At 33.4% G+C, this 27,986-nt stretch overlaps 2 protein-coding genes across 7 annotated transcripts; one reads left to right on the top strand and one right to left on the bottom strand.

Annotated features, from left to right (window-relative positions):
• Nucleotides 1-105: 105 nt before the first annotated feature.
• On the top strand, nt 106-19,403 carry mys (position-specific antigen beta subunit myospheroid). Of its 3 annotated transcripts, XM_077446810.1 has the most exons (18): nt 106-166; nt 8,750-9,043; nt 9,123-9,293; nt 9,363-9,591; nt 10,572-10,656; nt 11,786-11,956; nt 12,033-12,143; nt 12,219-12,371; nt 13,313-13,432; nt 13,689-13,856; nt 13,940-14,161; nt 14,652-14,823; nt 14,903-15,009; nt 15,226-15,352; nt 15,438-15,571; nt 15,652-15,804; nt 15,882-15,957; nt 19,101-19,403. In XM_077446810.1, the coding sequence occupies exons 2-17, from the start codon at nt 8,755-8,757 to the stop codon at nt 15,945-15,947; spliced, it is 2,478 nt and encodes an 825-aa protein (XP_077302936.1). In that variant the 5' UTR covers nt 106-166; nt 8,750-8,754; the 3' UTR covers nt 15,948-15,957; nt 19,101-19,403. The 3 variants fall into 3 exon arrangements, with proteins under 3 accessions (XP_077302936.1, XP_077302934.1, XP_077302935.1); XM_077446808.1 differs by lacking the exons at nt 10,572-10,656; nt 19,101-19,403 and adding an exon at nt 9,783-9,867 and having other exon boundaries at nt 15,882-16,096; XM_077446809.1 differs by lacking the exon at nt 19,101-19,403 and having other exon boundaries at nt 15,882-16,070.
• Nucleotides 19,221-27,964, bottom strand: SCCRO4 (DCN1-like protein SCCRO4). Of its 4 annotated transcripts, XM_077446814.1 has the most exons (8): nt 27,717-27,939; nt 27,351-27,430; nt 22,067-22,238; nt 21,203-21,303; nt 20,998-21,126; nt 20,796-20,920; nt 20,271-20,478; nt 19,221-20,164 (listed from the first exon to the last, which is right to left on the bottom strand). In XM_077446814.1, exons 3-8 carry the CDS (start codon nt 22,204-22,206, stop codon nt 20,082-20,084), a joined length of 786 nt encoding a protein of 261 aa, XP_077302940.1. In that variant the 5' UTR covers nt 22,207-22,238; nt 27,351-27,430; nt 27,717-27,939; the 3' UTR covers nt 19,221-20,081. The 4 variants fall into 4 exon arrangements, with proteins under 4 accessions (XP_077302940.1, XP_077302938.1, XP_077302939.1 ...); XM_077446812.1 differs by lacking the exon at nt 27,351-27,430 and having other exon boundaries at nt 22,067-22,256; nt 27,717-27,964; XM_077446813.1 differs by lacking the exon at nt 27,351-27,430 and having other exon boundaries at nt 27,717-27,904.
• Between the last annotated feature and the right edge of the window lie 22 nt (nt 27,965-27,986).

The raw sequence follows: 27,986 nt of genomic DNA on the forward strand, positions 1-27,986 counted from the left end.
CTTGCGGTAAGCATATGCATGCGGGAGGTGGGAGAAGGAGGGGGGAGGAGAGGGGAAGGGAGAGAAGAGGGAAAGTGCAGATTGACAGTTGGCAACACCAGTTCAGTGCAATCCCGGTGTCGGGCGTGGTGTTGGTCTGCGGCTGTCGCTGCCGCAACCACAACTGGTGAGTAATATTGCAGCTACATTGACGCCCCCGCACTGTCCTCATTTCCTCACCCCACCTGTAATCAGACACCACCCCTCGTCATACTGGAGGTAAACCAAGCCCCCTGCTCAATTGTCACCTCCGCCCTCTTTTATTTATATTGTGTATTCCAATAACCATTGCTCATTATTTGTACCGTCTGCAGATTCACAATCGGCGGTTGCTAACCTTTTTCATCTTATTTATTTATTTATCAACCCCGCCCCGTTTCGTAACAGTGAGCACGTTCGCTACCGTGACTCGGAGACCAGGCTATTTTTAACCTTAAATGAAATTAATGTGTTTATTTTTTTCCCGCAAATTCTAAGGCGCCAAATTGTCGGCTCACTTCCGGTTTAGTGGCGCGCAATACAAATCTGAAAATTAGGCCAACACTCCCATCTTTCTGTCTGCCGTTGTATTCCACCCCCTCTGTTTACTCAATCGATACACAGGTTTATTATTAAATCTCGCTAAAATGATATGTTCGTAATGAATCACACCTGAGTGTTCAATTCGTTAGTCATTATTGAACATCTGGCGTCATCTCGATGCATTCACTTCGGAGAATCGTGATTTCATTGTCGCATCCAGTAATATGCTTATTATTACACTCGTCGGTAACATTTTCACATACACTTTTTTAATATTTCGCTTAGGCGTACGAGATTGTTCAAGGACTGCGTTTCTTACGACAGAAACGTAACCGGATGGACGTTTAAAACTCATTTGTGGCGGAAAGTCAACTCGTTTATTTATAATTCGTGTATAAAATTACTGTTTTTTGACTTGACATTACGTTCATTTCAATCGACAGTATTTTGTGGCATGTATTTTGGCGGTAATGCATTTTTAATCTCCAGGTGTTTTTGTTTAGCTGACGCATGTACGTCATGTAAAATCGAATACCGCAGAACAGAACATTTGGAATATCGCTTATTTAGTCCAATCCTACGTAATGGATCTTTAAGAAAATTTAACTCATTGTATACTAAATCGGCCAATCTAATACATTGTTTCGAAAGAGACTTTAATGTATGTAACTATGTAAGGTTTGGGTGGTAGAATCCGTGACGTTAAATTTAATAAAAAAACAAGTGAATATATTCAAATAAATTTAATAAAATGTTAACTATATTAGATAAGCCATGTATACCGAGCGACGCCGGGTAAAACCACTTGTACAAAATAAAATCGACGATTTTTAAATGTAATAACTATGTATTGAATTGTAAGCAATGTGTTTTAAAGTACAATTTTGAAAATTCATATATTTTTTTTGCTTCATTAGGGGCTAGTCTTCGGAATCGATAAGTTCATTGACAAGGTGATTCAGTTAGTACATATTTACTTTATGTTTTGCTCGTAATAATCTCATCATGTTTGACGGTTTTTTTAAGTACACTTTGCAAAGTTGTATGACAGGTTGCAGTTGTGTGTATGTATATGCACACACACACAAGCGCAAAAGTGCGTACATTTTTGTACCTATATAGTGCGACATTGCGGTTTTATTATTGAAGAAAAAACGCAATGACCAGTTTCGAAAAATAACGTTTGCGTAAGCACGCGTGCCGTCAGTGGGCGATGACTCAACGTCGCCTTGTGTTTGCTTGCGATGCTCAATCTTTTCGCTTTTTGCATTGAACGAGCACTAAAATTGCCAGAGAAAATATGTACTCGGTAAATATTTACGGAGTGCTTAGATGATGGCTTTAATTACAATTGTATATACAACTAGACCAAAAAAGCGATTTAGGAAACAGTGCATGGTTGAATTACTTCAAATAATGATTCCTTTATTGGTAGGTCGTCTGATGAAATGCCATTAGAATAGGGGAGTGGTATGATTTAGTTTTAAGGTTCAGCTTAATCGATTCCTGAAATCGAATTTAAAAAAAAAATTACACCAAAGATATTGTTAGAACAATTTTGTGGCCACATATCATATATACGTATATAATATCGCTATTCTGTCTATGTGTATCTGCGATAACGCTCGCCGTACTATAATAGTCGTTTCTATTCGACATACATATGTACGTCATAGCTAAAATACTGCCAAAAAAGTGTACGAATATAATAATGAAAGAAAAAAAATCTATATATATATATTGTTTGTTACTAATGTTTCCTCTAGGCAAGTCTCTGAGAATTTAGCGCCATCTATTGAAAATTTATTCACTTAATTAGTTAATTAATTATTTTTTCTATTGGTGTTTTATATTGTTTATATGTAGGTAGTTTTTAGCATTTTTTTCATTTGAAAAAAATTCAACCGCGTGCGGATCGAACCAACGACTGACACATTTCTTTTAATTTTTTATTTATGTAATTTAATATGCCAACATCCATGCGATGATATTTCATCGGGTACAACACTAGTGTATATTTGTCATTATTTTCCTCGAAAAATAGGCTCGACGATTTTGCCGAAACTTGTCATTTCTATAAATTCTGGACTAAAATTAAGTGGGTAAATTGGGATTGAATCATCTGATGACATTTCCTGACCGTAACCGCTTGCACACAAGCAAGTAAGATAAGAAAAAACGTAAATAGCATTCAGCCAAAAGAATACTGTCGGTCAAGATCATGAAACTCGATCAAATAAATCATTCCTTATCACCTCTTTGCTAAGCAAAGTCCTTATTGAGCTAAGGGAGATATAAATAAATCATGTTACATGTATGTAATTACGGTAAACGGACTATTTCGCATATGGCGATCTCGCACACGACAATCGTTGCCACAATAATCGCAAATACGGAATATCTGGCACTTGAATTCTCGTTAGTGTTATAGTTCGCGTGGGTGTATCTCGGTCGGTGGAGTTTTCGAGTGCCAAATAGTCATTGTAAGTGCTATAAGTCATTGTGAGTGCCATAAGTCATACTCAAATTCAGTGGGTCAAACTGAGTAAAGTTATTAATAAGTTTCCGCTCCGGTAAGTAAAAAACGTGATTTATTGTTTCTCAGTGTTATTACAAATTTGAATAATTTGCTAATAGTTTTATATACATAAGACAAAACCGACAGAAAACAACTTGCGATGACCTGGGTTTAACTGTACTAATTTTTAAAACAAACAATCTTTTTTTCAATAGATATATGTATACTTCTCGATAAAATCTTCAAGAAAGCCGGCAAAAACGGTTTATTTAAAAAAAAATGTCTGCAGCGCATGTTTTTTCTTTCATAATTATAATTATATATAACATCAAGCAATGGATTTTATAATATAACATCAAACAAGGAAATTCTAAAATATTCCCTCGTCCCTCACCCCCTTCCAATAAAAAAGGTCGGAACCATTGCTTTTCCCAGAGTCCGGTTTCGATATATTTGACGGTGTCACGACAAAACGCCGAATGACACAATGTCTACGACAAAACGGTAATTGGATTATAAGTCACATTGCGGTGGTCGCAAAAACAATTTTAGCCATTAAAATCGGGAATACGCAATATTTGGCATTCAAGTTCTCGTTAGTCTGATGGATTTTTCGGCAGCCAGATGTTCCGTTATAGAGATTTTAGTGACTTTGTGACCAGTAATCACCGAACCGACAAAACGATAACGCAACATAATGTCTGCAGACAAAATTATTACGTACATACACAAAACATTCATATTGTTGCGTATGGGTGGGTGGAGGATCCAAGTAAAAGGCCAAAGTCGTGTCACAGCATTTATTGATGATTAAGGAGATACACACACTGGCAGTGCTCAGTCCAGAATGTCTTGATATCGCCTAAGTACCGCCTTATAAGGGGCAGGTCTCTCAGGACATCTTCGACGTCTGATTTGTTTACCTATTGTTATGGTCACGTACTCGGATATGTATTCCCACGACATTCGGTCCCACGGTACCAAGGTATCGGTCAATTCTGAGAAGGGACCAATAACGGCCACCTCGGTCGCCATTGTTTAGCCTACATGCACTTAGTTTGCCGATAATCCTCGAAACCAATGATAACGGTCACACAGTCTCTGGGATGCTACTCGGGCTGATCCGATTGCAACTACTCGGCGGCTCTATTACTTACCTCCTTTACGTTTCACATGGCTTTCGTGTTATTAGTATACGTAACAATATGTTCAAAAACGGTCTCCGTGACGAGCCAGAATGTTAAATTACAGAAAACACAAATATCGGAAGGCAAAGATCGAAAATCGAAAAATCTTAAGTCGAAAGATAAAAAAAGGGTGCATGGTAAACGGTACATACTCACTTAATTTGCGCGAGCAGGATACAATAGGAACAAGAGGAACAGGCTTTTCCTCCCGTATTAATGTGCGCGCGCAGAATACTGGAGGGAAAGCCTGTTCCTCTTGTTCCTGTTGTACCCTGCTCGCGCAAATTAATTGAGTATGTACGTGACTATGTACCGTTTACCATGCACCCTTTTTTTGATCTTTCGACTTAAGATCTTTCGATATTTGTGTTTTCTGTAATATAACATTCTGGCTCGTCACGTAGACCCGTTCAAAAAATTTTTTTTTTTTAACTAAAAAACGTACAAACCTACTAGTATTCAATAAAATATATATTTTTTTAATATGTGAATGTCTTGTATATGTACGTATCATTTTGTCCGTAGACATTATGTCGCGATATCATTCTGTCGTAGACGTTGTGTCGTTCGACGTTTTGTCCGCGGACGTTTTGTCGTGGAACCGTATTTGACGGCCCTGGCGATTGCACATGTACTATTGATAGTTTCCATCTGTTTTCATCACATGAATGCGCTTCTTTCAATTCGTCCATTCATTCGTTTTTATTATATTAGTGCGCGTATCTGTTTTCAATTGGTCTTCCAATCGTACTCTTGCTCGCGTGTAGGTGTAACTTGATCAATTGCGCCAGTCGCTCTCCACCTTTTTCCCTTCGACCAGTCTCGCCCACTCGCGCTTCGCTCGACAGAATGGACGAGTCTCTTAAATAAATTATTGTCAAAGTCGCTGTCGAGGCGCGCGCTACACCCACTTAACATTCGGCCAATGTCAACTCCAAATTGGGTCTGGTATTTCCAAGGAAGAAGCTTCCGCAAGGTTGCCCCGCGGTTTTGTACGCCCTGCAGCTTCCCTTCGGGATGTTGGGCTCGTCTGAGGTCGCCGATCCCTTCTCACTTTCTTATCACCCACGCAGTGAGAGGTTGCTCTTATGGAGTGGATTGCCCAACTACACTCATCGTCTATTTATATATGCGACCCGACACTGTTTGGAAGATGATAAAAACGAGCCAGTATGCAAATAGGAAATGATGACTTGAGGATATTTTCTTTAATCTCAAACGTCTCCTTCAATTTTCACGGTTGGATGATGCATGTGTGCGTTATCTAAATTGTGGCTTCCAATCTGTGACGATTTGAAATTTGTGCGTGGAAATTTCCACGCTTAATTTTGGTCACTTTAAACTTTTCGTTTTAAAACATTTTAAATCCATATGAGTCGAGCTATTCCGCAATCTCAAATGTTGTCAAATAAGGATCTTATTCTACATATAATGGTTCGAACAATAACAGAGATGGTCTCCCAGAGCGTGGCATGCCATTCAGGATGAACTGTCTCCTTGACCTTTTGTCAGAAATTTTCTTCGCCAAAAACGTTCATCAGATTTCTATACAATGCAATGTCATTAATGAACTTAATCAATTGACATGTGTACGATATACTGAGGTGATGAAATCCATGTTTCAGTAAATTTGAAGAGCTCATACGTATGTAAAAAAAAAATTTGCTCCATTTCATCGAATTGAAATTTCTCGACATTCGTTTTTTTTTTATAGGAGTTCGTATATTGTATGCAAAAAACGTTTTTTTTTGTATGCATGTATGTAATATTTTTAATATAGAGACATATTTTTATTATTCATAGATTTTTAAGACACCTTTCAAATTATAAAAAAAAACAAATTTTAATATATATTTTTTTTAATAGTTAACGTTTACACAGTAAAATAAGTATTTCACTATGTAGAACATTTTATAATTATCTCAAGGATCGACGTCAGTTTGTAAAATATGGAATTTATTCTTCTGTTGAATACCCAACCTGCTCTGGTGTTCCACAGGGTTCTAATCTTGGCCCCTTACTATTCATTTTATTTGTTAATGATATTAGGGAAATATTCCACAACTGCAACTTCTTATTATATGCAGATGATCTAAAACTTTTTAGGTGCGTTGAATCTTCTTCCGATGCTCTACTGCTACAGAGCGATTTAGATTCACTCGTTATTTGGTCACACTCAAATTGTCTTCCGATAAGCGTTGAAAAGTGTCACATTGTCTCTTTTTCCAGATCTCGATCATCAATTGAATTTGGTTACAATATTGATGGCTCTATTCTTGCCCGTCACACACATATCAAGGATTTGGGAATTACTTTTTCAAATATCTGGAATTTTAATTCTCATATCCAAGATGTGTGCAATAGGGCTACAAAAACTTTAGGCTTCGTCATCAGAAACTCACGCGCCTTTAATAGCACCAGAGTGACGCGTTTACTGTATACTACATTGGTGCGCAGTTTGCTTGAATCTGGTTCGGCCATATGGAGTCCTAATCATTTAAGGTACACGCTAATGTTAGAGAGGGTGCAAAGAAAATTTCTTCGCTATCTCTACATGAGAGAGTTTGGGCGCTATCCCTACTTATTTCCTAGTAAGTTTGTCATGGGCTCCTTGGGCTTTGACTCCTTAGCTTCACGTAGAAACAATCATCTTGGTAAGCTTTTTCTAAAAATTCTAAGGGGTGAATATCATCTTCCTGAAGTTCTGTGTAATCTTAAACTTAGAGTACCTGAGAAACTGAGAGAATCTCGCTCCAGAACTCTATTCCTACCTATTCGGGCCAGGACTAATGTGCTTGATGACTCACCCCTTTCAAGAGCCATTCGACTATTTAACCTGCTTTCTGGGAGCCTTGATGTTTTTACTTCATCATACAGTTCTGTCAGGCAGCATATTTTAAATGACTTCTAGCTACATACATATTTACACATGTTGTTTTCATTTTGTAATGTTATTATTTAGCATAATGTGTATGTATGTTGGTTTTATCTATATTTATATATGTATGCTATTTTTTATTTATATATATATATATATGTATATATATATATATGAGTAATTTATCTTTATTTATGTGTATTGATGTGTTTATGTGTATATGCATGTATAATGTTTGTATGTTTATGGATGTATGTAATGTATGTGTATATGTATATGTATATGTGTATGTATGTATATGTATGTATGTATGTGTGGGTATATATATATATATATATATATGTATATGTATATATATATGTATATATATATATATATATATATATGTATGTGTATATGTATATATGTATGTATATGTATATATGTATATATATGTGTGTATGTATATGTATATATGTATATGTATGTGTGTATGTATATATATATATGTAGGTGTGTATGTATGTATATGTATATATGTGTATTTTTATATTTATGAATGTATGTATCTGTATTTGTGTATACGTGTAAGAATTTGTGTATATATGGATGGTATACATATATGTTTATATAATTGTCTTTGGCCAGGAAGGTGCATTGGGTTTACCTGTTAGGCCTTCTTGGTGTAAATTAAATGAAAAAATAAATAAATAAAATAAAAATAAATAATATGTACAAACTCGATGGCGAGATACACCAAAAAAGTCGAGAAAACTAGTGTAAGGAAATTTCAAGTCAGTGAAACGGAGTAGACCTGTAGAATTACAGTGGAATAAAAGAGCCATATGTTTCAGAAATTACATTATCCGACAGAGCTTCCCGTTTGACCTAATAAATGATAGTAAACATTAAATAAAATAATTATAAAAAAGTTTTTAAAATAAATTTTAACCATGCATTTGTATATATAATTTTTTACTAAATACATATAACTGAAATATTTATCATTGACTATAATAATATAGTGGCAGTATTATTTCGGTCTTTTTGCTAATCATTAAAAAAAATGTTGAGGAAATGCAAATACCAGGTAAATTTTTCTTTCTTTCTATATGATAAATAAATAAAAAAAAATATGATAAATGTTGGAAAAACACATTTTCTAAAAATTTTAAGTGGATTATTTGAAAAAAAATTATTGTCGACAAAATTAGGTCATAACTCTACTAAGAAAATTTCAAGTCACTTTTGTAAAGACAGGTTAAACTAAACCATACAATCTAATATAAATTTGTTACTATCAGTGTTCCACAAAGTGTGACAAATATTAACTTTACCTGTAGAAGTAATGCTGTCAGTTTTCTGCGAATTATGTTACAATATATATATGTAAATACATTTTTTTTTATTAGAAAGGAAGTGACGTTTTGCGGTTTATCTGTTCTGATTATGTTTTATGGTTACTTTAATATGTTACAAGTCATCTTTATTTTTGCGCTCATGATAAATGGGTGCTTTTTTGAATTTAACAGCAGTAATATTGTATGTTTTAATATTGTATGTTCAATTTGTATATTTTAATGAAATTTTATTTACAATCTAATGTTTATTTTGGTTTTGTTTCAGTAAAAATGACCATGTATCACGTGCTAGTTTTAACGATACTTAGTGCCATCTTTGCACTATCCAGTTCTCAGCAGGTGGACAAATTTCAAGGCTTGAATCCATGCACGGCCAAAGCAACATGTCACGAGTGCATACAGACGAGCTCGTGTGCGTGGTGCTTTCAAGCAGATTTTGGAGATAAACCTCGTTGCTTCCAACCTAGTATGACGTCCATTTCGGGCGGCTGCGAAGAAGCTTACATATTCAGTCCGGATAATCGATTAACAAAATTAGAAAATCGAGAGTTATCTAAAGGTATATATATTTATTTTTTTATATAATTGGAATTAATTTGATTATTGGCATTATTGTAATTGGAAATTTTCATTTGTAGGAAGTGCAAGTGGTTCAGGAATGATGAGTAGTAGTGGAAGTATGAGTGGGAGCATGAGCGGAAGTGGCAGCATGAGTTCAAGTGGAGGCTCCTGGGGACATTCTGGATCTTCCGCGTCTGGTGAAATTGTTCAGATTAGCCCGCAGCGAGTTAAGCTGGAATTGAGGATAAGTGAGTACATATAAATTTGTTTGAAATGTTCAAATATTTTTGATATACTTACATGTATGTTAATTTTAGACGAGGTGTATAAAATGAATGTGAGATATGCTCAAGCTGAAGACTATCCTGTCGATCTGTATTATTTGATGGACTTGAGTAAATCTATGCAGGATGACAAGGAGAAGCTATCCGCTTTGGGTGACTTGCTGTCCGAATCGATGAAGAATATAACTTCGAATTTCAAACTTGGTTTTGGGTCCTTTGTCGACAAAGTTGTAATGCCTTACGTCTCCACGGTTCCTAAGAAGTAATTTTTATTTTATTTTTATCACTTCCTTGGATCTGTTCGTTACGTGTGACGAATGTAATGATTTTTGTATTCACTCGTAAATACACTAGGGTATTGATGTCTCGTGTAAAAGTTATTGTTTCATTTTATTGTTTGTTTAAAAATAAGTTTTAGGAGCTAATATTAATTAGAGCGATCACTGTTCATAGATTGCAGAAGCCTTGTGATGATTGTGAAGCGCCATACGGCTACAGAAACCACATGCCGTTGAGCAATGATACTAAACTTTTTTCTGTAAGTTTGCATAACTTCAGGTTATGATGCTGAAACCTCCATTTCGCCTCTGTACATCTGATGTCTTTGTTTTGTTTGTTACTTCGAGTAGTGATTGTATAGCTTGGTACTTACTATTGGGGTGTATATGTCAAATAGTAATGTTGGTGACTTGGATTCTTGTTTGTGATTGCTTTGGATATACGTATGTATTTGTCCATGCGCTCGTTCATATGTGATATTACCTGGAATGAATCGTTAAAAATGCATTTGAAATACATAATTTTGCTACATTTATATTTCATTTCAATAGTCTTTGAAGTAGGCAAACTCTAAATCTCGATTCCAATTGTTCGAAAAGTATTTTTATGAACCTTTAATATTTGTTTAAAGTCAGAACGTAATAAATGGGAAATGTGTATTTTTCTCCCTACTGCAAACATTCGTGAAATGAAATATAGTGAGGTGGTCTCTTATCTATCCAAAGAAATTAAAATCTTCGAAAAAATAATTATTCAATCGATTTGTGAAATAAAAATGGGTTTTAGTCATGCTCGACCATTTACATACTTTCTTTGCTTAGTATGTAAATTTTGATTACAATGTAATTCGGGTCATCGCTGCTTCAAAAGCACTGTCTAGATGCCGATTGTCACAAGTTATATATCGTTTTTTTATTAGACTAGCATGTTTTGGTATTTTGGTAATTTGAGGGATATGTTTAGCTTGGCGGAACCATGTTCAGGATGTGCTGCCCCTTACGGCTATCACAACATCATGTCTCTTAGCACAAACACATATCGGTTTGCAGTAAGTTATTCATGAATTAGTACTATTAACACCACCCCATCATGTCTTTAGATTTTGATTTAACAATGTTGTGTTTTGTTTGCATTTAGGTTTTTGGTTTTAGTTGTTTATTTTAACCAAGGAATGCGCATGCATTAACACACTTACAGCGTAAAGCCTTTTTTGTTTGCTTTTACCACTTTGCTCCCATGGAAGCGGTTTGTATGATTGTTTTTGTATGCTTAGTTTTGATTTTTTTTCTGCTATGTACTCTTACCTATCGCATTTATAAAACATGTTTGGTAATCAGCATCATTTAATTTTAAGTTTTTAATTTATGTCACAAGTTTTATTTATTTAAATAGTATATTTTTGAAATATCTGCTTTTTTTTTAAACTTTATTTTTTTTTACATTTGAGTTCACTCCCCATACGGTTCCGCGACATAACGCTCAACGACACAATGCGCACGATATAACGCTCACGCGATAAAAGCTCACGGAATTATACATATGTACGAATAAAAACGTTATTGTTTACAACATAATTAGTTCGAAATTCAATAAAACGTGTTGTGACGAATTTACACATTATCCAACACATTACAAATTACATTGGAAAAACTTAACGAATATTCATTTTATGATGGATAGAGCATTGTATATTAGCTACGCAAAGATAATAAAAAATTCTTATAATTAAGTTTATGCTTTGTGAATAAATTGAGATTTAACTGGTTTTTCTAATATATTTTATTTATTAATCTGTGATAGGATTTTTTTTTGTAAAAATTTATGTTTTTGTACGTACGAATAATTTCGTGAGCGTTTTATCGGTGAGTATAATGTCCGTGAGCGTTGTGTTGTTGAGTGTTATGTCCGTGAGCGTTTTGTCGTGACACCCCTCATACAGTTCAGTTACAGAATTGATTCTATGAATGAACTTTTTATAATGAATTTAATTCTTTTTAAATGAATTTAATTTTTAATACCACACCATTGGTAACTAATTGGAACTAAATTTACTTACGATTTAGAAATTTCCCATTATCCAATAATATAAAGATTTACATACATAACACATTAAACCATTTATATAAGCATTACGTTGAATTCATTTCATTGTTGTATAATAAAATTTTTAAACATAGGAAGAGGTTCGAAATGCTGCAGTATCTGGTAATTTGGATGCCCCTGAAGGTGGATTCGATGCAATAATGCAAGCTGTTGTATGCAGAAACGAAATTGGTTGGCGTGAAAAAGCTCGACGTCTTCTCGTATTTTCCACGGATGCTGGTTTTCATTATGCCGGTGATGGAAAGGTATCTTAAAATTCCGTGTATTTGATTTTGAACGTGTCTTCAATTTGTTTATATTGCACACTATATTTTATTTCAGCTCGGGGGGATCGTGAAACCAAATGATGGCGTTTGTCATTTAGATAATAACGGATGGTATACATACTCATCTTATCAAGATTATCCCAGTATTTCACATGTTAATTTGAAGGTATAATTTGTTATTGATTTCCCAAATGTATGTACTACTATATGGTCACATTATGATAAATTTATGAATTTTTAGGTGAAAGAGAACGCTATAAATATTATTTTTGCCGTCACTGCTGAGCAAATCGCTGTATATGAACGTCTTGGAGTCCACATTGAAGGTGCATCGGCTGGAGTACTATCTGCTGATTCTAGCAATGTCGTAGAGCTTGTTAAAGATCAATACAGTGTAAGAATACAATTTCGAAATAAGTTCTCTCTGTTACAACATGTACATATGTAGATTGATGAATGTGTCACTAACACGAGATTCACCACTTTTGATGTGTTGTTCACTCAAGTGATTAACTGAAACGACGTCAATGTATGTAGTTAACTCTTTGAATGCTGACCAACACCAATCGGCGTTTTGCCAACAATTCCACGGAACTGAAAAACGCCAATGGGCGTTGTTTTTTGAGTATGTAAAAAATAAACAAGAATACTACCCGCTAAGTCTTTCCAGGTAGCATTGAACATGGGTCGTGTAATCTGTGTCAATGTTTATAATGACTGGTTTACACCGGAATTTCTGAATTTATAACCATAGCAGGATTTCGCGATGGAAATCCCTAGCTGCTGAGTATTTTAGATTGTGGCTTGGCATTTAGATTGTGAGCATTACATTTTAACAATGATGAAGAAGATGGAACTAGTTTTGGAAAAGTACATTCATTAATAGACATCTTTTGTTAATTTTTATATTGTTGCAAGATGTACATATTAGATAGTCTAAACACACCTTTACAAATCCTCGGCAGTCGTTATCTAGGGTAGTGATCTAAGGTTTGTTTGGATTAGCTACAATTTTTATACCTGCCTTCTATTGGATTTCTATATAATTCTAGTTGAAAATATTCAGCGTGGCGTGACGTCAGCACTCAAAGGGTTAAGATACTCATAAACTTTTAACAATTTGGTGAATATGCAGCGATTAGTACAAATCTGTATACTTTTGCCGTTCTGATATATGAAATATTTTTGTGTTTATCGTTATTTATTTTTTGTTTAAATAAGATAAATGTCTAAAACTATTTTCATAAAATTTCGCTATATATAAATTCGCTATAAACATATAAATATTTTTGTGTTGACTTTACAAAATACTGATTAAATAATTTTATTTTACAGAAAATATCTTCCTCCGTTGAAATGAAAGATAATTCTACAAGCGCCATTAGTATTAAATACTTCTCATCTTGTCTGAAAGGAGGTACTTCTACGCTAACCAGTAAATGTGATGGGTTAAAGGTATTTTCTTTTTCATAAGTAAAACTTTCTTACGAAAATTTGCAACACTGAAATAAAACTAAAATGTGGTGATAAGGAATGGGTTCCATCTTCCCTTACCTGTCCTTTCCTTGAGGATTACCTTATAAACGTAACTTATTTATGTAGTAGATTTTTCGTAAGAAAGTTTTACTTCTGTAATGTAAAATATTATACATGGTTGATTTGTTTTGTTATTCAGTTAGTATAATTTTTTTAACTATCTTGACTTTTTTAGGTAGGAGATACAGTAGAATTTACAGCCGAAATCATGGTGACTTCATGTCCGAAAGATCCAAAAGAATGGCACCAAGTCTTCCAAATCTATCCTGTAGGAATCAATGAAAGTTTAATTGTAGATCTGGAAATGTTGTGCGATTGTCCCTGTGAACGACCCGGAAATTCCGTGAGCTTGCATTGAATATCCCACTGATATTTGTCGTCATATCGCTGAATTACACATAATTTTTATTTATCTTAAATTTGTAGGGATTTGAAGCCAAATCTCCATCCTGCCAGGGTTTTGGAACGCTCAGCTGTGGCATTTGCGATTGTGACAAGTCTCATTTTGGTCAAAAGTGCGAATGTTCTGTAGATCAAGTCAATAGCAGCAACGATACAAAGGGATGCAGACCTGATAGTACCACCACTCTTGATTGTTCAGGACGTGGAGTATGTTCATGTGGGCGGTGCAGCTGTCAGCAAGAAGGCGTTAGTGTTCAATTTAATTTTTTATTTTATGTACATATGTAGTAACAATAGATGAAGTTTTGTGATTATGCGAAAATTCGAACACGATATTTTGACTGATTCGAACTCAGAATCGATCACTGATCACGCATTCATGATCCAGAAAAAATGTGTGTGTGTGTATTTTGGGGATTTTTTGAACACCGCCATTCCTATCAAACTGAAACTTAGTATCGGTTACTAAAATGCTTATCGATACAACGTAAATTTTTTTCAAATTTTTGAGTTGACCGGAAATGGTACCTTCCTTTATAGTTGTCCTATTTTTTTTTAAGTTTTTGGATTCAATTATCTCCCAAACCGCTCCGCAGATCAGACTTAAATTTTCTTACATAGAAATTATAAATCTCATAAACTAATATTTTTTAAATATTTCCACCTCAACCGGAAGTAGTACTTTTAGTCTAGTTTTAATTTGGAACGATATTTTATTGTCTTATTATTATTTCAGGTGTATGGAACATATTGTCAGTGTGATGATTTTTCATGTGATAGACACAATGGATTACTCTGTTCTGGACCCGATCATGGCAATTGTAGATGTGGCGTTTGCGAATGTAAACATGGATGGTCAGGTAAAGCGTGCGATTGTCGATCTACCGAAGAAAGCTGTATTCCTCCAGGTATTGATTATTTTTATTGATTTTAAATCGTTTATTGGGTAATTTTTTTATTTAATATGAAATGAATTAAATATTTCAGGTGGTGGAGAAGTATGCGCTGGTCATGGAAAGTGTGTTTGTGGACAATGCGTATGTGAAGTCGGTGATGAAGGACGCTACTCCGGACGCTATTGTGATAAATGTCCTGTAAGTATTCTGTTTTTATTATGGATTTGCTCCGTATTTGTAATATGATCTGTTTTCAACATGGCAAATCTAATAGTAAACATTTATTTGTTTTTTTATTAAATTTATTTCAATCAATATTTAACAAAAGCCAATTAGAAACGAATATGCATACATAACGAACGGTCTTTGTTTTATATATAAGAATAATATTTATCCTTTTATTCCTTTATTTAGACATGTACTGGTCGTTGTGCTGAGTTCAAAGAGTGTGTGCAATGTCAGGTTTATAAAACGGGACCTTTGGTCGACAATGGCTGCAATAATTGCACATTCACCCCCACTAGCATTAAAGTTGTAGAAGGTATGTATATTTAACGTGAAATGTAAATCGAAAATGTTTGTTATTAACTGTGGGCATTTATTATCATTTTTTTTAAATGTCTTAGCGCACGAAGAAAAGGACGAGCATCTTTGCGCTTACTATGATGAAGATGATTGCAGATTTGCATTTGTTTATAGTTATGATGAAAATGAAAAGGTTCTTATAAGAGCTCAAGAGAATAGAGAATGTCCCCCAACAGTAAGTTCAAATTACCATTATGTTTTACGATGGATAATGTTGATCTATTGGTATTTGATTATTTACCTCATCTATTGTAGGTATTCTTGCCCGGAATAATTCTTGGTGTTATTGCTGCTATAGTGCTGATCGGCTTAGCATTTTTGTTGTTGTGGAAAATGGTGACGACAATTCACGATCGGAGGGAATTTGCACGGTTTGAAAAGGAAAGAATGATGGCTAAATGGGATACCGTAAGTTTATTTTATGTGTAACTTTGTTTTTATTTTTTTTTAAATTCATAATTAATTCTATATCTACTTGTCATCAGGGTGAAAATCCAATATACAAACAAGCTACATCTACTTTCAAGAATCCGACGTATGCTGGAAAATAAGAACGGCGTTGTAAGGGACTATGTTTTTATTTGTTGCGTAGAAAAAATTATAAATTCTACGACTGGGTAAATTTGGAATGAATCTCATTTAACAGCGTGTAAAGAAATTAGATATTTATATTATTTTGCCCTAGTCAAATATAAAATTCAAACAAATCAGGTAAATTAAAATGTGGTTGTTAGTGTTTGTTCTTAATTCGAATATCTACATATATATATATACAAATTATTTAATGTATTTATATATACATGTATATTGATTGTATGTAATATGAATCGTTTCTTCCAATATTCAAGTTTATAGTAGTACAATTTAATATTTATTTGTACTAATACACAATGCATTCAATGTGTAATACTGCCAAAGGTCACTATTTGTGTGATTTTTTTTACGTATATTACTTTTATATTTATGTACAGTACAATTTGACTTGTTTCAAATGACCAAGTTGAATCAATAAATAAGGAATACTGAAAAATATTGCGAATATTGACTGATATTATTGCGAAATAATACATTAAATATATTATTTAAAATAAAATAATACAAGTGACATATTATTATATATATATATATATATATATATATATATATATATATATATATATATATATATATATATATATATATATTTCGAGAAACTAATACATATTTATATTACACGTTTTAAGTATTTTAGGAATAACTCCGTTATCAAATTGATGTGTATTTTTTTTTCATTTGAAGTGTAATAGGTTATTAGCATTTAATTTTTTAGATTGTCTGTGTTCACTATAAATTATGTTTTGTTTTATATGTAATTGTATTCAGATTAGACAGGGCACTACAAGTTAAAACAGATGCACAAAGGGGACATTTCACTGATTAAAGAAAGACTTTAAATCATAAAAAGCATATAAAGACCTGTCCTCTTTCGAAATTTGAATATTTGTATCAAGAATATATCGTTATGAAGTTGTTTACGTTATCTAACATTTTTTCATTAGAGATATGTATGTCTTATACATTTCCTAAATTTTTCCATTTGAACTTGTCTAATCTATTTATTAAATTGAATATCTGCATATGATCTTATTAAACTTAAATAGTTAATGGTATGAATGAATAGGATAATATGTATGTTCGTATATTTATAATAATGAAATGCAAAGTAATTTCTGTTAGTCCTTATGTTTAAACTTTGTCACATTATAATTATTGTTATGGATGATTTTCGCCATGTCTTGCACAGAAACACATTCGCAAATTATATAATCAGTAGTATAATACATACAAGTATTGCTGTCTGTTTTTTATAGTGGTTTTGTTATCGTACTTAACACGTCTAAAAGATGTTAAATTGTTTTATTAATTATTTTACTCTTAAAAAACAAACAATGTTTTAACATTCTTCACGTATTTTGATGTAGATGTTTCAGATGAGTCTGACTCAAAGATGTTGCCTGGTTTATGCATTAACACTTTTAGTGTAGTTATTATTTTTATGTACCATCTCCAATATTTAGCCTCCAAAGTAAAACTAGTTAATTTGATAAGATCGTAAGAAAACCAGTGGCTGCAAAATTCGGGAGTACATATTTTATATGACCCGCCAGTTTTTTAAGAGATGTGAATATGACGAATTCGAATATTTTTTTAACAATTATTTTCGAGTACAACACCAAAACTCACGCCTTCACCAGGACAGAAGTAGAAATAAAGTAGTTTTATTTCCTTAAATTATTAATATAACGACTAATTATCTTAATTCTAATTTATGTGTTGTTCGAATAGATATTTAACTATAATATAGTGCCTTAAAAAAGCCTTATCAGTGCCATTCGAATATTTCTTATTAGACTTCAAATTTGATATTACTTATACATATTACGTGCTTAAAAGGTAAATGGCCGTATGTACACACACCTATCTACGTTTACTTTTGAATGTAACTAATTGTAATAAGTATTTTTGTAAATAATTTTATGGTTTATATTAATTTATATAACATATTTTTTATAATCTGCTTATAATAATAAATATGTATGCTTTCTAATGTAACTACGAGTACATGAAATACTTACAAATTTAAATTTGGATTTTTTTTAGCTCATACATACCTTTGTAATGTTTTTCAATCCTTTTAAATTTCCCAACGTTTCTCATACATCCAAAAATGCACACAAAGCAAATTTTAGAAAAACATTTCTTATATGTAAAAATATTCACTGATTCACGGACAAAGATATGTAAAAATATTCACTGTTGTGAATCATGCCATTTGTTAGAATTTTAAAATGGAGAGCTGCTCAAACGGTATTAACAGTCAACAACATTGAAAAAGTATGTCTTGAATCACTTAGCATTTAAATTGTATATGGAAAAGGAAGGTTTTTTGCAGTCTGTAACTTAAAATCTAGTATCGCTGTGCCAAAAGTGAGTATTGGAATCAGTAGTCAGATGTAATTCTCATTGCTTGTGATTTTTTATTGCTTTAAAATACGAATTTTAATTGAAAAATACATTTTTTTACCATGTATTTTTGGGCCAGTGTTATATTTCACAAAGACGGTTTTTAATTTCTATATCTAAACGTACTAATTAGAGCAATACATGATTTTAATTATGCTTAGGGCCCAGATCATTGCTCGCGAGTGAATTAAAAATCTATAAAAAAAAGTATATTTTGGACTTTTAAAATTCGCTAAATAATTAATTATAAGTATTTTAAAGCAATAAAAAATCACAATCAATAGGAAGAAATATTTGACTATTGCTTCCGATACTCAATTTTGACACATCAATACTAGATTTTGAGTTGAAGATTGCAAAAGCCAAAAAACTGAAAATGTGTTTTTTTTTTACAAACGCTCATATTTCAAAGGAGAACAAACCAACAAAAATTAATTGGTCAAACTCAGTGAAGATTGATAAGTCATCGTACCAGTATTTTTTTTGTTGCTCAGTGTTATCTGATGTTGCGAAACCCTATACATAGTTTCATTTTATTAATCATAGATCTTTTAATCCTTAATTAATATCTGGATCATGTCTTGGTTAAATCGCAACTAAATAAAAGCATAGTTAATCATCACAAAATAAAAGCTAATATCGGTAGTTTATTTATTTATTTTTAACTTGTGATTTTTGTCAAATAAGTCCTTAAATTCCAGGATAATGAACTCAAAACTAATCAAGACACTTGCGTAACGTATCAAAAGAATCAGGATTTTTGGGAGTATCTACGAGACATCTCAACATCACACTTAATAATAAATAAAATAAAAGCAGATCGATATTGTAAATGAATTATGTATTTAATATCAATTTAATGGGTCTACAATATTGATTAAAATTACCATTTTGAAGTTGGTACATTTTTCAGATTCAATTCATTTTATTTCAAATGAAGTAACATGTTTTTGAATTTTGTGTAAAAAAAAATTAAATAAATACTTATTTCAATAAGTAAGTCTAAAACACAAAACTTTTATTGGCATGTTCAATTGGAAAACCAGTATTTTAAGAAAATAAAATACACATAAAGCTCATAATTTATAAATTATAAGCTGACACCAAACAAAATCATACGAAAATATAAGCTTGAAAATTTTTAAACAGTCTTTACTTTTTACTGACCTTATTCAATAAAGGCAGACAAGAATAATTGATGTTGGATCTCATTACGAAAGATTGACGAAACTTATGCGCCTATAATAATTAACATATGAGATTCATAAGCACACATACGTAAAAAAAATCAAATCACTGCATCAATATGACACAAAATTATATTTAAAAATCAAAAAGTACAGTAGAGTAAAAGTGATAAGTAGGTATTAAAATATCTGGATGAGGAAAAAAGCATTTTTCAATGACAGATAAAATGTCTTATTGCTTCTTTTGTTAACATTTTCAATACTTGAATATATTATACATATATGTATATATGTACACATGTCATGGGTAGGTTATCCATTGTTTTTTTATTATTATTTTAAATGTATTTCAAATGTATATGTGATACAACCACAATTTGTTAGAATCAGCCTTTTATCATTTACATACGGTGTGGTTACAAATATTAAAACTAGGATATTATTCCAATATTTGATAAATAGTTAAGATTTGTCGATGCCAGCTTGTTATTGTTTTCAGCTATCTGCTTCACAATTTATTTCTGTACTTTCTTGTTCTTGCCTAAGCCATTCAACAAATTCATCTAACATGACAGGCCCTGAAAATAAAGATTTTGACATTGTAATGTGTGCGAGAAATCAATTAAGTCATATTGAAATCCAAATTAGCATATGTATTAAGATAGAAATTCATATTGGACATACAAGCTCCATCAGCATCATAGTTATCGAGGTCTAGATGAACAGTCCGACTGAACTCTAGAATGTTACACCACTGATCACGATTGATAACACGATATCGTGAGCGTTCCAAGAATTGGGAGAAGCGGGTGTGCAGCAACCAGGATCTTCCAAGGAGTAAGCCAAGCATCGCACGACCTGTGCTCACTTCCAAACTACGCTGCTCCTTATCCTGAACAATAATCAAGAGATTAATATACATGCATACATACATACATAGCACCATCAGTAAGATATTATATACATATCACATTTGTAAGGTGTATCCAAAACATGATGAATCTACACAACAAATAACTGGATTTGAATTGATTTTAATAACAATTTCATAAATTTGGCAGACTGTTAAGGCAAGTAACTAGCCAAATATTATATAATAAATAAAAATGCTTTGATTCCTATAAAAAATTTAAGATGGCTGGTTTGAATTTAATATGAGCTCTCATATAATTTGATCACACCTGGTATATGTGTGTGTAATTTACTTACCCGTGCAAAATCGTAAGCGTATCTGTATATTGCTTTAAATTGATGTTGATCGTTCAGAAGATTCCGCAAGTATTCAAGTTTATTTTGAATTTTACTAACACTGTCACACTGCAAATCGGTTAAACCTGAAAAATAAAAATTCGCACTATCACAACATTGTAATCATTATGAATGACACAAAACATGTCCAAGTTTAACTGACCTTTCAACCATTCCTCTTGGGTGAAGTAACCCATTTGTTTGGCACCCATTTTATATGCTAACACTAGCATGACTACATTTTCAGGTTCCACACTTATATCTTCACAAAACTTTTCCATGCCCTCGGGGCCTGCAAACGAATATACTCTACAGAAGTGTTCATATTATTACATTGTACTTGTAATACACCGAGTAAGTTTTTTTACCGAGTAAATCTGGTTCATCCGGCGTCGTATATTCACGGAACCACGTCAGACAACGTTTCACACTAAACGTTGAATCATCAGATTTGGAGTATCTTCGATTACTGAAAAAAAAAAAATTCAACAATAGTATAATATCAAATGTAACATTAAGGTTATGACAGTATCAAATTGTTTATTTATACGCCGATACTGATCAGATGCATGACTCACTTCTCACTATCCATGTATGTATATTATATTATAGATTGGAAAATGACTTCCTTTGAATTTTCTAAAATCTAAAAATCACAGATCTTCCTTCCGCTACCACTCTACGTTGATTGTTATCACTGATTACACTAAGAGACGTTTTATGAAATAAAACTGCATTATCATAACAATATTGGATATGCAAAAGCTAGTTGTGTAGGTTAATCGTTTTTATAAGAGTGACATGGCTCACAGCTCCCACTAGTTTCGTGACTAAAAATATCCGAACCGTTCAAAGCTTGCTCCGTTGTCACTACAAGCAAATCTATATTTATCTCAATATACACATCTGGATGCTCCACCTTTTTTGATTTCACATTATTTTTATAATCAGATAAAAAGATAAGTACAATCTTGACTACATGTACTTCATCAAATTTGATACAAAATATATTGACGTAGTTTAAAATACAAACATAAGAAAAAAACAAACGAATTTTAATTTCCATTTAATTTAAAAAATCAACATTTTGATCATATATATAAAGTATAGAGGATTGATAGATAGAATTTATTAATAAGATAATTCATTAAGGCCCGGGGGTCCAATTGTAATTAGTAGTTCATTAAATGATGCATGATGTTTAATCATCGTAACTGTTATTAATTTTTTACCTGCTGTGTCTAGATCTCTTGCTGTGATGTGTTGTTTCGATAGATGTGGGTGTGGGGGCCGATACCGCTATGAGTGGAGGTTCAGGGAGCCAGGGTGCGGGAGGTGCACCGCTCCGCTGCCTCTTGCTGCAGCGAGGCATCCCACCCAATTGATATGCGCTCACTGCCACTGCTGCAAATGTGGTTTTATCTATTCAAATCACATTAATGTTAGAAATCTTAAGATCAATCAATAAATTATCATTCTAAGATTTATTACTACACAATATTTAATCATACATATGTTACTTACTGGTTTCAATATAAAAATGAAACCAGTGCTTTACAATTAATTTCAGAGTGAAAAATTTTTGGTTTAGTGTGTTAGCATACAACTGACTAAAATCATTAAAATCAAACAAATGAGGTTTTAATTGTTACGCCACATCAGTTTCATTTCAATACAAATTCCGCTATGATAAATACCGACATTTCTAGCATAACCAGCAGCATAGCTCGGTCGTTAAGCTTCTGCCTAGCTCAGAGAGGCGCCGGGTTCGATCCCATGAGCTGACCTCGATTGAAAATAATTTTTATGAGTATATCTGTAGTGCTGCTGGTCTGACCTGGATATTTGTGACTCCAGGTCGATCGTTTCCTATCAGAGTTTGCCAATTTTTTCTGACTTTATTGTTGAAACGGTTCCCGATTACAAAATTTTGGTAAAATTCTTCCTACTTACTATGTCACCACTATTTGAGTATGATTAATGTACAATTAAATTTATGTACAAATCATAGATGTCTTGCTAATTTGCGAGTTTTCAGTGTCTCGTAATTCAACGACTTGTATAATAAAAATGCTGTATTGTTTGTAATTTTCCAGGAAGGTGCATTGGGGTTTACTCGTAAGGCCTTCCTGGTATAAAATGTAATAAAATAAAAATAATAATAACGAATTATTTTCATGATCTCGAACATAATTATTTAGTAGCAGTTTTCGTTTTTTATGTTTTTCAAATTTCTAATCTTTCCCATCGTTTTCCTTATATCTGAGGATCGTGACTTTCCCATCTTCTGACCAGTCTTCATGTAGACTTCCTATCCGTACTCTGTCTATGGCTGCTCGGAATAGGACAAGTTGTTTTCTCTCCAGCGCTCTTGACAACTAGTTTTCTCAGTGGCAGCCTTGACCTGGTCACTTCATCTTGTTGGGGGTCTGCCTTTTCAACGCTTCTTAGAATGACCAGACTTTTCCAGGCTGTCCTGATCTCGCCCCATGATGTGTCCAAAGAACTGAAGGATACGGTTAAGACAGATGGATGATAGCCTATCGCCAACCCTCAACTCTTGTAAGATGGAGGCATTGGTTCTTCTCGCTGTCCAGGGAATTCTAAGCATCCGTCTCCAGCACTTCTTCAAGCTAGAACTGTCCGTGTGTTCATTGTTCTTGTATATCTTCTACAAATAAAAATACGGGGCAGATCAAAGCTCTGACCAGACGCATTTTCGTAAACACGTCTTTCCAAATTCCGCTCTGTGTCGACATTGAGTGTTTCACCATGTCAATTCGCCTTTTTATTTCAGTTTCAAAGCCACCACTGTCTGATACTGTTGATCCGAGAGAAATTAATTCGCGTACAACTTCAAGTTCAGATTGAGCATCTGTCCTTATGAATTAACCATGTCGATCCAATAGCATAATCTTAATTAAAGCTCTGTTCATCTTGAGTCCTAGTATTCTCCCTTTAGATTGCAGACGACGATCTGCTTTTATTTTATCTTCGGAGTTTGTTATGAGTGGAGATATTTCTAATAATTTATCGAAATTGTCAAATTTGGACATCTCTTGTTTCTGAGTAGTATTATTGTCAGGGTTGCTGTAATTGATGAACATATGGGATATTTAAGTGTTAAATAAATAAAACATATAAAGTACATATGTACAACGATAATAAAAGTGTTTGTATTGCACATTTGGTATATGATTTAGAACTGTTATTTTTACAAATAATTTTTCAGGTATACAAACTGGTTGAAGAGGATCTCAGTGTCCAGTATCGATGTTTTTATAAGCTTTTTTTCCAGGAAAATTAACAATAGTACGTTCTATTTTTTCCCATTCAGGAGCTTGGTTGAGATACATACAATCAAATACATTGAATTTTTGGAATAACGTGACTATTGTCCAATGGATACCAGCGTATACTTGGGAATATGGCAAAAAACCGGACAAAATTGGGACAGACATTGATATGGTGACAATTCCGTTAATACGGGACGTATGGCAACCGTAATAACTGTACATAAATTATGAATATTCCAAAAATCAATAGTAAAAGAGAATGATTATGGATTAAATTAAACATTTTGAAAAGAAGCAATCGTTTATCAACAGTTTTTTGCCTATTAGATAGGTAAGTTGTATTATTGCGTGTTTTTAATAAAATTACATTATTACATTATTTATGAAAATTATAATAAATTTCACGGATAACTTAAAAAACAAGTACTGATCATTTGAAAATATTTAATTTTGTTCCAAGACCTATAATTCACGGCTAATGGTTGTGAACAAGTATGAAACGCATCATCTGATTTCAATAAAATATGCCTGAATATCAAGCATGCTATATTTATAATAAAATTATACAATTAAACAAGGCATTTAACGCTAATTTATTTTTGGATAAAATAATAGCAAATTTATAGTATTAATATATTCATAATAACTGAAGAAGATATTTGCGGAGTACATTTAGTGAGTCATGTGATGATAACTCATTAGGAATGTGGTATTGGACTCGGTTGGATATTTAAAATAATATAATAATGTATACAGAATTAAATCAAATATTCTATAATAAAATTATGCAAAGTTTGAAATAAAGAATATAATTAAAATTGAAGCTTCGATTATACCGATTTAAAACCGGCAAAACTTTTCCAAATGAAATGATAATATTCTTAAAATTTTCCATTACATATAATTATCATTGAGACTACAAGTAGCTACGATGATGTTAATTTGATCAGAATGAGCACATAATACGTCATTGAACTCTAATGACATCAGAATTCTATACAGCTATCATATCTTTAAATGCAACCGAATACAATGAATAATTGACACACGGACAATGTTTTATTTATCTGTTTTCATTACTAGGCAGCAGCATTTTGCATATTGAACCAAACCAATTCTCTAAGCTTCTTGTGGATCACTCTGCAAGTCTTTTATCCACCAGTACTGCAAAGTACTACAATATAATATACAAATGTATACACCCCAGCCAGCTTATTTGAGATATTTCAATATATAATATCAATTTATAAGGATTTCGTAAAGATTTGTTAAAGTGACAGTACCAAAGTGGTACGCAAACATTGTGGTATGGCTCGTCAATACATGGAAAGCTATTTTGCAGTTTATGTGGCGGCATATAATACAAAACCAAGATCCATTTCAAGAGATTCTTTCAGCAATGAAGCAATACCGTCTTCCACCAGAATATATGTGAAATTTATAGACATACTGTAAATAGGTATGCATTAGGGTTTCTGACCCGGGTCGACCTGGGACAGACGTTCCGTGTCCCGGGATTTTTTTATCTCGAATCCCGGGAATTGGATTTAAAAAAATCTTGAAAACATACAACATTTTCACGACTACACGAAGGGAAATAATAAATCAAATACACAAAGAATCGTAAAATATTCTCAAAAATTAAAATCGAAGAAAGACGAAGCCTAAAACTGATTTTTTTAACACAAATTTTAAATAAATCTGATTTTATACCCAACAAAACATACTTAAAATGATGTAATAAAGGCGAATGTATATCCTACGGTGAAACTATTATGAAGCGAGTATATCCTTCTTGTATTGACGATTCCACAATGGAAGAAACGCTTTTAGATTCGGATGAAGATGAAACAATTGTTTGTTTGACGATGAATGAAGAATTAAATAAGGAGTTATCAAAGACGAATATACAAAATAACGTAAATAAAAATAACATCTACTTTAAAAAAAAAATTAAAATATACATGCTGACAGGAGAAAAAACCGATAATGTAAAAAAATTGTTTTCGTCCCTTTAAACAATAAAACCAACTTCGACCGAAACTGAAAGTGTTTTTTCCATTGCTGGAAATTTTCCGCCAAATCTAGAATTAGAAGATTATTTTTATAATTAAATTTTTTCGAGTGAATAGATACATATATTATGTATTATTTTGTAAATAAATAAATATTAAATTGAAAAAATTCATGTGTCCCGGGAATTGAGTTTTTTTCATGTGTCCCGGGAATTGAAAAAGTCCGGGAAATCAGAAACCCTAGTATGCATGTATAATAAAATTATTTAAAACATGCCTTTTCAATTTTTATCGATATTGTTCAATGTAAAGTCAATCTATGAGACTTTACTAGTTTACGACACCTAGAGGCCATTAATGTAACTGCCGTGGTATAGTTGGTGTAAATGTGTATACTCGATGCTCAGATACGCCCGTATATAACCAATAAGTATGGATATTTCTTTGGTATAGTTGTCAGTATCTTGGACACGTGATTGCAGGTCATTGGGGTCGGCGGAAGATGTTATGATTGAATAATCTACAACAGTGGTGTGACCTCAGTACCCGATCAATGTTTCGAGCAGCTGTCAACGATATATGGATGGGAATTCTAGTCAAGACTTCTCTAAACACTTAAACAAGATAGCTGTCAGTGAGTGCATGGATCCCACGACTGCTGACGATCCTCAGCCGTATGACCTGATAGCTTTAGAGATGCCATTTAGATGAGGTGGATATTATCAGGCGCGGCTCGTGCATAGGAACTGCGGCGCTGCATTTACAACTTGTGAATATAATTTAAATAAGAATGATTAGATATTTGACATAATCATTATTATTGAGTGTGTCAAATATATCTAAATACAAGTTGTAAATGCGATTTTTTTGTAATTTTTTTGGGGTTGCTGCAGCGCCGCAGTTCCTATGCACGAGCCGCGCCTGTATATTATGTCTTGATCAATATGAAACGCCCGAACATTCGGCTTAGGTTTGTCTCCAATCTTTACAATGTTATGGAATTGAAACGCTAGTGTTGGTGGTTATGCAGCAGTCTTTTCAATTTGTTACTGTTGATACTGTTTATTGAACTGTTACATCTATAGTAGACCAGCACTCACATTCACCAGTCTGCATACTGAAATTCAACTTTTAAGCATTGTTAAAAAAAGGCGTATATAATCAGTCTTTTTAATAGCTGTTACTTTAGACTTTGACAGACTAACCTTCATGCAGATGTCTCCATCCACACACATGTATAGTGCAATCGCCATGCAGTGTGGCGTCGGGTTCGGGAAGCTATTTGCTAAACATCGACAGGTATTAAGTATTGATTTTGCATGTAATTAATACATTCGGGTTATTTCCACAGATGACGACGCCTGCGATTCGAGTTTATAGAGCGAATCGATATGTACGCGTGATGGATACGTGATGTAAGGGTCGCGTGCCGTTTTGAATAGATCCCGTTGCATTTGAGGTTATGTTGGCTCGGGGTAGGTGGAGGAGGGAGAGGGGCGGGGTCGTCTCACGTCGCAGGGCCAGGGGCGAGGGGTGGGTGGGTGTGTGTGTGTGTGTGTGTGTAGTCTTACCAGGTGTTGTTGTCGTCGACGCGCGAGTGTGCGGAGCGGGGGTGGCGGGTAGCGGGTGGCGGGTGGCGGGCGGTGGGGTGGCGCGGGGGCTGCGGGCGCTCCGGCGGAGGGCAAACGTCAGTCGTCGGCGTAGTGGACACCGGCGCTACTGGCAACACTGCACACCCAAAACAAACCGACGCTGATGTAAACACCGACCCAACGATACATCTGTCCCTCGATTACGCGGTAACCATAGATGTATAATCGGTCTCCGTGATGAGCCAGAAT

Source organism: Arctopsyche grandis, chromosome 3, assembly GCF_051622035.1.
Source record: "Arctopsyche grandis isolate Sample6627 chromosome 3, ASM5162203v2, whole genome shotgun sequence".
Taxonomy (NCBI): Eukaryota; Metazoa; Arthropoda; class Insecta; order Trichoptera; family Hydropsychidae; genus Arctopsyche; species Arctopsyche grandis.